This window comes from Pseudomyrmex gracilis, unplaced genomic scaffold (assembly GCF_002006095.1).
Source record: "Pseudomyrmex gracilis isolate BER0280 unplaced genomic scaffold, ASM200609v1 scaffold_198, whole genome shotgun sequence".
In the NCBI taxonomy this organism is placed as follows: Eukaryota; Metazoa; Arthropoda; class Insecta; order Hymenoptera; family Formicidae; genus Pseudomyrmex; species Pseudomyrmex gracilis.
Window position 1 is genome coordinate 198,682 of NW_018020782.1, and position 12,640 is coordinate 211,321.

Sequence of the window (12,640 nt, forward strand, 5' to 3'; positions counted from 1 at the left end):
CATTTCCTGCATTAGTTCGTTCCATCTTGCTTAACTGAACACAGCCCTACCCCTGCGGTATGCTGTAAGAAAACTGTAAAACTGCAAACACTGGTTTTGTCTGCCATTGCAGTCGATCAAAGTCCTCGAAAGAAATGATAAGTGTGTTCAGAAGAACTGAGATATATTGTTTCTTGATTTATTTTTTTTGGAAGTGCAAAAACAATTAAAATGTCGGTTAAACGAGTGCATTTTGAAAAAGTAAAACTTGAAGAAACAGTTTTGAATGAAATGTACGAGAATTCATTTCTTCTAAATTGCTCAGATGAGATTTTACTTGCTATATTTAAACATTTGCGTCCTGAAGATCTTATGAATCTCTCATTGTAAGTTATTTTTGTTCTTGTATTTCACATTTTTTATCATAAGTTTTCTTTTTATACATAATTATTTTTAATCATAGAAGTTGCAAAAAATTAGAACGAATAGTAAAAGACCGTACTTTATGGAAAAAAATTACAATTTATCTAAAGACTGATATGAAATTTTCTCGCTTATTTTTACTATCCCGTACAAAAAATTTGACGATAAATGGTAATCGATGCTGCCACCACGTGCACGATGGAACAATAAACTATATTCATGAAATTTTACTATCATTCACCGACCTTGAGGAATTAACTTTAGAAGATTTTTATATCACTCCAGAAACGGTAAGTCAAGATTCTCTATTATTCAATAGAATTGATTCTTTTCTATCTTTTTTTTCTTTTCACTTTATTGTATATTAACGCTAGCGTCAAGTCGGAATCACGTGATTACGTGCGACGCTGAAACCATAGCTGAAAAGTCCCATGAATTCTCGCCACCTTTCCACGTAGCATAATTTGCGTAACATGTGTCATGCCCAATTTCTTCACTTCTAACGGCCGATTTCTTCATACCTCTCGATAGCTATCCTCTGGATAAATTCCTCTGAGAACCAATAAGGAGAATCAATTTTGGAAGATATCTTCTAGATAAAGTTATCGAAAACTTATCTAGAAGTGAAAAAATTGGCTGTAAATAAGTTTTGGATAACTTTAAACGATAAAGTATATCTTTTTGTATATCTTTATATAGAGGATAGATATGAAGATCGGGAGATATGAAGAAATTGGGCCTCAGTCAATCCAGAGAGAAGCCTGAGAGCGGCCACGGCCATAAGAGTTTCTGCGATAGTTTTTCGTGGACATGGTTCTATTCCGTGCTATGAGAACACCGACGTGGTGAGGATACGCACACAAGCGAGACCGTTGTCGTGTGCGCTCGTAGAAGAGCATATATGTAATACTCCTATATTGCTAGTACGGTGCCGACCTGAAGCTTACCGTTACGATGCAGACAATATAGTAGCCTCTCTCTCCAGCTGCTTTGTGCGCATGCGGTGAACATAATGACGCTCGACCATCTATGTCCATATTTGGACTTCGTGCGTCTCCCTTTCTCGGGCCTCGTGCCTCTCATTGCGAAGATACGCGACTAGCAATATAGGAGTATTACATATATGTGGAAGAGTGCAGACATATTTGGGTGCGTTCAGACAACTCAACAGTTGAGAGATCATCACTTATGATAGGACTATTCTTCAAAATCTGATGCGGTTCCAAAAGTATGACCCAATCAGAAGTGATTATCTCTCAACCGTTGTGCAACTGTTGAGTTGTCTGAACGCACCCATTATGTCGATGATGATGACGGTTCTCGCTTGTGTATGTATCCTCACCACGTCGGTGTTCTCATAGCACGGAATAAAACCATGTCCACGAAAAACTATCGCAGAAACTCTTAAGCTTGTTCTACATTGATCGCAAGCGCAAACGCAAGAAACAGTTCTGGTAGAATTGACTAATCGTATTGATCAAATCAGCCAATTGACCAGCGTGATTGGTCAATTCTACGAGATCTATATCTTGCGTTTGCGCTTGCGATCAATGTAGAACGGGCTTTATGCGTTATGCGTTATGCAAAAGCATAGACTTATATAATAGACGGAACGTGTAAGAGGAGCTGAAGTCTTTGTTAAAAGAGACAGAAATAGTCGTGGAGTAGTTCTCTTCTTTTCTAGCAGTGAGTTGATTGGTGGCCGCAGCAGGCCGAGAGCAACGAAGATAGAGTTCGAGAGTCAGTTGAGAGAAAGTGATAGTGAAAGGTGATAGCATAGACTTGTGAGAAGATTGGTTCCCCACCATCTTATTGTAAGAGAGAGAAACAACTACTCCAGCACTATTTCTGTCTTTTAATGTTGTCTTCAACTTCGTCATATAAATGTTCCGTCTATTATATAAGTCTATGGTGCGCATGCGGTGAACATTCAAAAGACCGGCCCAGTGGTCTCGCGGCCTGAGTGCAGGGGCTGCGAACCTGGAGAACCCGAGTTCGAATCCGCTCACCACCTAAGGATTTTTTCCGGGCCGGTCCCTTTCAACCGAGTTTATCGGTTGATTGGCGAACTGAATCGGGCCTCCAAAAATTAATTCGAGTGTAATCCCGAATTAATTTCCCTCCCACAAGACGATCGTAGTCATACCATCTTGAGCACGTGCCCGACATAGATGGGCACGCCCACTATGAAAAGACGGCCGTGTATCGCGTGGTAGTAGGTAAAAACTGCACATCCCCCCCCCCCCTACATTCGTTCTGAGAATATATACCAAAGACTGGCGTATGCTCCTACCTCACTGGGGCAAGAGCCATAACAGCAAAGAAGAAGAAGAAGAAGTGAACATTCAAGCACGCTTGGACATTTCTTTTTCTCGCGTTCTTTCTTCGCGTTCTCTCACTTTCCAATGCTTTGTCTCGCTCGCACTTGCTTAGTAGATGCGCCTGCGCATAATAACGCTCGACTATCTATGCCCATATTTGGACTTCCTGCGTCTCTCTTTCTCGGGCCTCGTGCCTCTCATTACGAAGATACGCGACTAGCAATATAGAAGTATTAAGAGCCGTCTACAATGGAGAGTTGTAGGCCGTAATAGTAAGAAATTGACCAATCACAGACAAAGTACAGAAGAATAATCGATTGTGATTTGTCAATTTCTTACTGTTACGGCCTACAACTCTCCATTGTAGACGACCCTTTAAGGTTCCACCTATCCCGCATGCAACGCTATCCCTACTTACTTTGTCCGCTTTTCTTCCCTTATGCGCAGTAAAATTTTCTTCTCAAATTTCTTTTCAAATTGAACGCAGTATATATATATATATGTATATGTTTTACTCTTTCTTTTTCTACTGCAAAGCATACATTTATTTATTTAATTGTTTTTTAGGTCTCATATATCACACTCCTATGTCAAAAAATTAATAAGCTTATATTAAACAGATGCATGAAATCTGAAAACACCCGTTTTGTACTTGAAAAAAAAGATATATATTTGAAGGTAAATTACCGGTCAAAGTTAACAGTAAGTAACTTATTCTTATAAGTACATAAATAAGTTAACATTAGCTGCGTTCCATTTTTTACTGTCAGTATTAAAGATTTGCGAAAACATGATCCCTTCGCATTTTTTTTAAACAAATAATTCTAATGTCGAGATATTGATGCTAATTTTTTAAATATATTTATTTACAGAAAGATTCTCATACAGAAAAAAATAATAATTACATTTTGTTGCAAATAATAATGCACTAATGGTTTTCTGTCATTCTACTTTTTTTTTTTAGACAAAAAGAATATTGATATTTAAAAGAATATTGATATTTAAATATTTTGTATACGCGTAAAAATTAGAAAATGTAACAAACTAGATATCAGTGCACAAATTATTGTTTGCAACAAAATGTAACTTTCGAAGATGTTATTCGGGTTTGAACCACGTTAGTGTTATTTTTATACCGACGTTTCGTAGCGAAAGCATCAAATATTAGAAAATGTAACTTGTATTTTTTTCTTTTTATGAGATTGTTTTTGTAAATAATTGAATAATTAAGAAAAATTATTAATGACATCTCGAAATTAGAATTAGTGTATTTGATAACAAAAGGCGAAGGCTATGCTTTGCGTTTAGTCATCGTAAAGGCTATTGATTAATATTTAGTAATGTATATTATATGCGTTGTTATATTAACGTTTCTCATTGCCACACGCGTAGCAATTTAATGAGAGTGAGTGGTTAATGTGAGTGCGCGAAACGCTAAATTGCTTTTGCACGTGTAAATGCATGCTTATTTGTAAATTTTTATTTAATTAATAATTATTGGAAATTTCACAAAGTAGTAAACGATTTTTTGACTCAGTATAACTTTTTATCTGTTTACGGTAGTACAGCTATTATATTAAAAATACATGACCTATAAATATTATTAATGAGATTTTGAAACACCGCAATTATATTATATTATATAAATTGTTTAACAACACTCTTAATTTCAGTGCTTAATTTTGAACAATATATTATGGCCTATTTCACTGGACTTTATACAATTTTTCGGCTTAATTGCTCCAAATTTAACAGAACTTAGAATAAATTCATGTGTTTGTATAGATGAGAATCTTTGTATGTATCATTATATGAAAATATATTCACGGTCGAATGTTTTAAAAAAATTAGAGGTATATTTTCATTTTTATAAATTATTACTTACTTTTTTACTTTTTTTCTTTTTTTATAATTTAGTTTTTTCTTTGATTGATATATTTTTATTACAGAAAGCACCTACTACAAAATAAATTTGTTTTTATAGATTTTAGATTTACGAAAAACGTCAGTAAACACCACAATATTTACGTGGTGTTGTAGAACATGTAAAAATTTAAAACAATTATATTTAGAATGTCCGAGATATTTACAACTATGTCTAAATGAGGTTCATATGTTTGGCTGGGAAATACAGCCTACCAAGCGTTACGACGTAGAGATAGATAGATGTTTGCGGGACTTGATTATCCGTACTGCCTCTCCATGTTGTCCACAAGTATTTATTTGCTTCCTCTATCATTTGTACAGCCTATTTCATGCGTGTCTTTATCTCGCTATAAACCAAAAGTCACTACAAATATTTATAAAACTTTATTATTAAACATTTCTTTTATATTTGTATTAGCTGAGTCTACGGTCATAATGCATATATAAACATTTATAAATAAACCAAGTTAAAAAATATTTTGTGTGAATTTTGGTCTAGCACAATTAAAGGCGTGTATGAGAGTAAGTGGTGTGTGTACATATGTACGATATATACTAATGTAATGATTTTTTGAGATTTACGGCAATGTGTAATAAAAATTAATTATTTTAATCTAGTGGCACAACTTGAAATTGATTGACAAAATCATTAGTCTTCATTCAAGGGATAATATAAAGGACTATTCTCTATTATATTTTGATGGTATAAATGACTGTAGAAATTTAGAAATATTAGCTATAAGGTGGATATTAATAGAAAAACAAAAATATTTAAATACGTAGAAAACTACATTATTTTAAATATTCGATTTTTTATCTTTTTTTTTCAGACATTATCAGTATATTAGTACTGAGTTTATCAATTGCATACCCTCTTTACCAAAACTAAAAACCTTGGATTTCAGTGGAGCTGTTTCTATATTAGAACGAGATATTAAACCTAAATTAAGAAAAGACGTTAAGATTGTCTCATTATTTGATACATAGAGTCTTGTGTTTTGCTGGGATTGTGTTAAGCCTGTTCAGGTCTGGTAGAATTGACTAATCGTATTGATCAAATCAGCCAATTGACCAGCGTGATTGGTCGATTCTACGAGATCTATTCCTTGCGTTTGCGCTTGCGATCAATGTAGAACGGGCTTTACTGCTAAATGTGGATAAAGATAAAAAAAAAAAAAAATAATAATGCTATTATAATGTAAAAAATAAAGAAATGTAGAAATAATAACAATACAGTAAATAAATATTTTTACTAATAATTATAACATTTTTACATACATATATGTCTGTGCATTTTTATTAATAATTTTGATTACAATATTCTGTATCTTTGTCGTGGATCCACTTCTGTTAGATTTTACTGCTGAAAACAGCGGCTCAAAACCGTTGTAAGAAATTACATTAAAATGGCTGCTCTTAGGTATTTCAGTAAAATTGATGCACGTGCGTATAGCATGGAATAGAACCACATGCTGTGGATATAGCACGGAAAAGAACCAGATGCGTGCGCCAAGGATTCACACCGACAAATCATGTCCATTTTCGTGGACATGATTATGTGGTTGCTAATGTGCACCGCTGTGGACATAGCGCTAGTGAACAGGATAGTGGTGGAAAAGCGATAGACAACAGCTAAGATGCGTTTGTTGCCGTTTTTTCTCTGGTTTTACGAAAAATGAATCCATCGATTTGGTGAGTTTAGAAGTCTCTACATCAACATTACAGATATTTTGTTAATTCGTTCACGAAATTCTGATTAAATTTCCGAATAAATTTTAAATTAGTTGTTTTGGAGGAGATACCTGCCAACGATTGGATTCTTTAATTTATGTGTCATTTGTGTGCGACCAAGATGTGTCATAAAGAATCTTTTCTTTCTTAGATACAAAATACACTTTGAAACGGAGGAAAAAATATGAAGGAACAGAAAATGCAATCACCTCAGGTGAAAAAATCGTTCATCAGACAAAACGCTACTCTTGTTATCTTTTTACCAGCATTTGTGGGAGTTCATATAGGTTGGTTTTTATATCAACAGCGTTATGTACCTGAGGAGGAAAGACACGATCATCCAATAACCAAATTGTACAAAAGATATATTGCGTAGAGAAATGTGATATCTAATTTATCCACGTGTGTTACTAGTGCAAGAATGTTATCTATGTTTGTTTTTTTACACAAATGGAATAATGTGCGTAGTTACGCTTAGATATTTTTGGACAATTTACGGTGTTTTTACACCGACTTCTTCAGTNTATCAGTGTTTTAACGAACATACAACTCCGTGGCTTGTACCCAAACCACGGTTTAGGACTTGTGTTACGATTCCTATAGACTTAGAATGGCGTATGGACTATCTTGAAACGGTCCTTTGAGCCATATATGCACCAAACCAAACACAAATGGAATAATACAAGTTTGTTCCTTTTATTCACAGTTTTCTTATTGCTTTCACATCATATCATCTATGATCTATGCGTCGTATACACAGAGAAATGAAAATCCTTTATTTTGTATATAAACTTTTTTATTTTATATATAATACATATATTTTTTTTTTGAGAGAGAGAAAGAGAGAGTTGTACATGTTCATGTCTATATGTAATAAATTTAAGAAAAGATCTTCAAATTTGTGTCAAAGAAACAATGTATGCCAATAAAAAAAATACAGAGTATTTAACCCCTGTATAAAAACAAATTTTATAACTTCTATAAAGTTAAAGATTTTATAAATTAAAGTGAACACTCTCAAAAAGCTTAAGAAAATATATGTACAAAAAATCACAGAAGAGATTAATTAAATTAGCCTCTTATGGTGGGTAGATGGTCAAAATTTTGCTGTATGGAGGAGCTCTTCGGCCGATTTTCACTGTGAACAGAAGGACCAGCCTTTGGTAATTGCGGTAACACCATTTGGCTGTAGTTGGTATTCTGAAAATATGACAACTTATAATTCACGTAGTGTGTTCGATCTTCCTTTTCTAAAGATTACGAAACAACGGTGATACATTCATTTTCTCGAGTCGATTTTGTCTCGCATTTTTTCTATCATATTTCGAACTTACTCGAGAACGCTCCCGATATTTTTTAAGTTTCTCGAACTCATCCGCTTCGGCGTCCGGTATTTTGAAATGAAAGTTGTCAAAATAAGAGTGTCGCAACAACTGCTCGCACGTCCACCTTTCATTTGGATCTTTGTCCAAGCATTTTTTCAGGAAATCCAGCTATTCAAGTTTTTGTGTCGAATTAAAAAAACTTGGACAATAATCTCGATATATGTTACAGTTTTTGTATTTGCTTGTTATTACTTGTAAAGGACTGCTATTTCCACGTGGCAGAGCATCTTCTAGAGGTGTGAGCGTTTGCGGTGCTGGAAGAGTGATGCCAGTAAAGAATTCGTTCTGTTGAAAAATAGCCATGTGTCTCGGCAGGAGGTCGCCCAGCGTCCTTCGTATCAAGTATAATTGATCAACGTCGGATTTTCCCGGCCACAACGCTTCACCTCGTATTAATTCCGCGAACACGCAACCGATTGCCCACACGTCGACCGGTGTACCGTATTGCGTGTCCCCGACCTGCTCAACCAAATGTGATTAATTTTCCTTACTTCGAAAAATTAAAATTATAATGAAAATATGACAACGACTAGCTAGTTCGAAAATTTGCATTTACCAATAATTCCGGCGCTCTGTACCACCTGGTCGCGACGTATTCCGTGTAGTTCTCACCGGGACTGAGCATACGCGCGAATCCGAAATCGCACAACTTTACCACACCGTCGGCGGTTATGAGTATGTTCTCCGGCTTTACGTCCCTGTGAACACACCCGAGACGATGGCAATAAGCGATACCTTGGAGAATCTGCCAAGTGATCTGCCTCGTTGTGAGATCCGGACAGCCGCTAGGATACTTCTCCATTTCGTTCAAAAGAGTGTTCTCGCAGTACTCGAACACGAGATGTAGTTTTCTCTTCCGTCTGAAGACTTCCAGAAGATTTACCAAGTTTGGATGCTTGAGATTCTGCGGGAAACAAAGAGGAACATTGTTTATGTTGTTTAGTTAAATTACGTAAATAGAAAAAAAAAATTTATATACACAGAATTATTTTAGAAACAATCCTTGTGTGTATATTTGATGCGTATTTTTATTTAATATTATATATTTTAGAGATTTAAAAAAAAAAGATATTCCCTCATCTCTTACACGAAGTGAAGAAGGAAAACGGCTGAAGAAACGGCTGTGAAAAATAACGCGAGCGAAGTTTGATACACACGTGTTATTTAGCTTCAAAAAAGACACCCTCGCGAAGAATCTGTCTTACCGAGAAAAACAACCTTGGAGCAAAATGTCAAAATGTAACGGTGAGAGCTCATTTGAATACGCATACGTTAGTGGCGTACCCGTTGATTGTAATGATAACGCGGTAGGTCGGTAAGACCAGAACACGCCAAGGTATTGACCGCCTCACGATATTGACCGTTGGCTATTTCTCGCAGCTCTCTCTCTCTCTCTGAGTTGTGTAAGCTTCTTACATCGTATAAATAAGAATATGTAAATTCCACACAGACAAGAAAGACTGTGAGTCCCTTCAATTTTATTTTTATTTGTGTGATCAAACTTCATCACATATCTTTGTTCAAAATTAATTCCAAGTTTACTCGCGTGTAAATACATAAAAGTTGATAAAATTTCGATTAATTAATATTTATATCTCTGTATGATTTAAGGAAAGTGTTTTTTTTTTTTTTACAATATTGTACAAGAAACACTAAGGAATAGGAGGTGGAATTGATACATCTGATATGATTAAAGTCCGCTTGTAACTTTAATCGTCATCTTGCGTAGGTAGAAACAACTCCGGTGGTCATTCACCCTTGCGAACACGTCATATTCGGTAAAGATAGTTGCGTGTGTTTCCGAGATTTATCGAGAAACTACACGTTAGCGATTGTTATAATCTTTTTTTTTTATGTTTGTGAAAAGAATCTTACACGTGATATTTACCGTAATGCTGCGAAATGTTTGGGTTTCTATTAATTTGTAAATTTAATAACAAATTTGTAACTTTTTTAGAATTGTTGTTGTTTCAATTCGAATTATTTTGTGTATATTTACACATTAAAAAATAAATTGCATTAATAGAGAAGATATATGTGTGAAAAACGTACACTGTTGCATTTTTATTTTGAGGGAAAATTATTGTATTTTCTAATTAAATAATTTAGTAAATTGTATAAAATCTCTAAAGAGCGAAAATCGTAACATTTTCTCTCTTTTCAACGTGTGATATTTTTTTTTTTTTAAATTACAAACTTTCAATTTAAAAGTCGCTTCAAAACGGCATCTACAGAACATGAAAAAAAAAAAAAACTGACCTTCAAAAGACGAATCTCCCGTAGCGCAATCTTGCGTATCAGAGGATCGTCTTCGGTTTGCTGAAACTTTTTTACAGCCACCAATTTTCCAGTTTGTCGGTCCCTACACTGGAAGACAACACCGTAGCTACCCTCGCCGAGACGTGCTAGACGTTCGTAACGTTCCATGGCTTTGCTCGGTGCCCGAGACCTGCAACACACGATGTTCCTCGTAATGTTACAATAAATTTTCAGAAAATTTATTGTAATGCGCGCAAAAGTGTTTTCTGATTATTTTGCCGCAAATATAACGCCAACTTTATACAACAGAACGGAGAGCAAAATTAAAAATCTCGCTCTGAAAAGTTTGCTCGGTTTTCGAATATTTACTTTTTGTATTTGGCAAGACATGGCAAAGATGTCAATTGTTGCGTAAAGAGCATGGTAACGCGACGAATGATATCGGCCGGACTATTTCGACGGATGACCAAGGGTCAAGCTACTCCGCAAGTTTCGCTCCGTTCAAACTCGCGGCTTAGCGCAGGCGCAGCGGAACACTCGTCAATTAGTGATTGCAGTATCGAATAATATAATAATGTAATAACAATATTGTGGTGATTCCTGTGATTTTTTTTTGTTTTTGGTTTTTAAGCAACATCAATACAACTTTCGATATTACACCGCTATCGCTAACTAAACAGTCGTTGCGAAAGCAATTGCAACAAAAGGTAAATATTGAATAATATATGTATGTGTGTGTGTGTGTGTGTGTGTGTGAGAAAAATTAAAATTGAAGAATTTTATAAGAAATGAGAAAGAATGTGCATTCGAGTTGTTATTTAATATTTAACACACTGCTGAACAAGATATCGATCTAGCACAAATAATTTCACGAACTCATACTGGCGTGACTAAAGAGAGTATAGGAACGTCATCGTGTTACAAGGGCCGTCATCAAATTAATAAAGAAATATTTGCACGTAACACTCAATAAATACACGCGCAGAACGAATCGCAGAACAAAGACGCGATTCTTAGCTGAAACTCCGGATAAAAAATAAGTTGAAGATGGAGTGAGTTTTTTTTTCGACGTTAATGTATTTTGAAAAAAATTGAATTTGAAAAATATTGCGAACATGTTCGTCCTTTGATCTCTACTACGTCAGAATATTATTTATTAAAAAGAAACAAACATGTGGAAATAAAACGTCTTTTACCACTGTGGTGTGCATCGTCGATAATTTACAAAACCCATGTCGTTCAATGTGCACATGTAGGATATGATCGCGGACGTTCGTAGCATGATTTCTGACGTTACGACAACTCGGGCCGGCAATCTCAACAATTGATTGTAACATTTAGACACGTAATTTGCGTGCGCGAATCAAAGTACGCGACTGGATTTCGTCAGGTTATGCGAATGTTAAAGACGGACGCGCAAAAATGTAAATTATTAAGCAGCCAAGTTCACGAGCTTTGCGTATGTATATGTATATATAATTAGTTAAAAAATGGATTTGAGTGTGATATAAAGAATTTTATTTTAACAAACGAAATGCGCGTTGCTTTCTGGTTGAAAACGTGAGACGTTTGAGAGAACAATATTAAAAGTCAAGTACGTACAAAAATCCGAGAATGGAGTGCATGGAGTACTCTTGCCAGGTCACCCTTGTTGGCGAACATACCGGACAGTACTAATCGCTGAAGAAACGCCGCACTGTTGCTTGATTATTGACAATCGATATTGTACGTACGTACGTACTTACGTACGTACGCGTGTCTATATATCCTGACCGTGAAAGAGGTCAAAATGTTTTTCCTGATTGTTATATAGACGGACGGTTATAGAGTACCTACGTGTTACGCAATGCGAAGCGCAAAACTGTGAGGATGCGTACTCTGATGTACTTTCAAAAAATGCTTCTTTATTTCTTTTCTTTTTTTGCGACAGTGAAGAATGTAAACGCGACCAAAGCAGGTTTGATAAACTTTAGAATGAAATTGGTGAGAGCTTGCGATCAAGAGCATGTTTATAGAAAAATGTTTCTCTAGTGCCACCAGACTTAAATGATGGACTTTTGAAGCATCAGATCCTCCCTTAATCGAAGAGCGTTGAAGACACATTTGAGAGAAAGGTGTTTTTTTTATTTTTTTTAAATTAATATAAGCGATATGTAATGCGGCTTTTGACGTTGTCGCCGGCGATTGATGATTTACCTCCTTGGTAGCAACGGTAGCGTGCTACCGAATAGCCAGAGCTTCCTATCTTGAAGCCATTTGTCCATTCGCAGGCTTCTCACAGGAATTTCACGCTACGAATGAAGTACTCGTGCTGCATCCTGATGAATATTGCCGTTAACGTCGCAACTTTGATTCGACGCGACGACATTGTTGACAGAACTTGTTTATTGACAAACCAGTGTTTCTCCGATGGCGGCACTACCATTCGCTCTCAACGGCCACGTTTTCATCTGTATACGAAACGCGTCCGTTCTTTTGCCTAAAACCACGTCGACTGACAGATCGATAATCCTTCGAGCAGCGTTCGGCGTACCCGCACCTGTTTTTCTTTGATTGATTCTTGACACGTGATTCGAGAAAAGCGATAAAATTGCCGATAAATTCAAATGTTCATTT

At 35.7% G+C, this 12,640-nt stretch overlaps 2 protein-coding genes and 1 long non-coding RNA gene across 8 annotated transcripts; 2 read left to right on the top strand and 1 right to left on the bottom strand.

The window, feature by feature from the left end:
• Positions 1-116: 116 nt before the first annotated feature.
• On the top strand, positions 117-5,737 carry LOC109858349. Of its 3 annotated transcripts, none has more exons than XM_020435492.1 (7): positions 117-365; positions 443-692; positions 3,291-3,425; positions 4,397-4,576; positions 4,708-4,938; positions 5,268-5,392; positions 5,480-5,737. In XM_020435492.1, the coding sequence occupies exons 1-7, from the start codon at positions 211-213 to the stop codon at positions 5,634-5,636; spliced, it is 1,233 nt and encodes a 410-aa protein (XP_020291081.1). In that variant the 5' UTR covers positions 117-210; the 3' UTR covers positions 5,637-5,737. The 3 variants fall into 3 exon arrangements, with proteins under 3 accessions (XP_020291081.1, XP_020291083.1, XP_020291082.1); XM_020435494.1 differs by having other exon boundaries at positions 5,268-5,352; XM_020435493.1 differs by lacking the exon at positions 3,291-3,425.
• Positions 5,738-6,200: 463 nt separating this feature from the next.
• On the top strand, positions 6,201-7,079 carry LOC109858351. Its single transcript, XR_002250611.1, has 2 exons — positions 6,201-6,341; positions 6,532-7,079. It is a non-coding gene; the product is annotated as an uncharacterized LOC109858351 (long non-coding RNA).
• Positions 7,046-12,472, bottom strand: LOC109858350 (cyclin-dependent kinase-like 4). Of its 4 annotated transcripts, none has more exons than XM_020435497.1 (6): positions 12,221-12,472; positions 10,025-10,214; positions 8,322-8,669; positions 7,958-8,224; positions 7,715-7,873; positions 7,046-7,580 (listed from the first exon to the last, which is right to left on the bottom strand). In XM_020435497.1, the coding sequence occupies exons 1-6, from the start codon at positions 12,286-12,288 to the stop codon at positions 7,452-7,454; spliced, it is 1,161 nt and encodes a 386-aa protein (XP_020291086.1). In that variant the 5' UTR covers positions 12,289-12,472; the 3' UTR covers positions 7,046-7,451. The 4 variants fall into 4 exon arrangements, with proteins under 4 accessions (XP_020291086.1, XP_020291088.1, XP_020291084.1 ...); XM_020435499.1 differs by lacking the exon at positions 12,221-12,472 and adding an exon at positions 11,627-11,787; XM_020435495.1 differs by lacking the exon at positions 12,221-12,472 and adding an exon at positions 11,221-11,426.
• Positions 12,473-12,640: the final 168 nt, after the last annotated feature.

Excerpts from the sequence above, each read along its gene's own strand:
- LOC109858349 (XM_020435492.1), top strand. The coding sequence starts at position 211 with ATGTCGGTTAAACGAGTGCATTTTGAAAAAGTAAAACTTGAAGAAACA. Across the intron at positions 4,939-5,267 it reads CCTCTCCATGTTGTCCACAA|TGGCACAACTTGAAATTGAT; the intron begins GTATTTATTTGC and ends ATTTTAATCTAG. Across the intron at positions 5,393-5,479 it reads TTAGAAATATTAGCTATAAG|ACATTATCAGTATATTAGTA; the intron begins GTGGATATTAAT and ends TTTTTTTTTCAG.
- LOC109858350 (XM_020435495.1), bottom strand. The coding sequence starts at position 11,306 with ATGCTACGAACGTCCGCGATCATATCCTACATGTGCACATTGAACGAC. Across the intron at positions 8,225-8,321 it reads ACAGAGCGCCGGAATTATTG|GTCGGGGACACGCAATACGG; the intron begins GTAAATGCAAAT and ends TTGGTTGAGCAG. Across the intron at positions 7,874-7,957 it reads GAAATAGCAGTCCTTTACAA|CTGGATTTCCTGAAAAAATG; the intron begins GTAATAACAAGC and ends AAACTTGAATAG.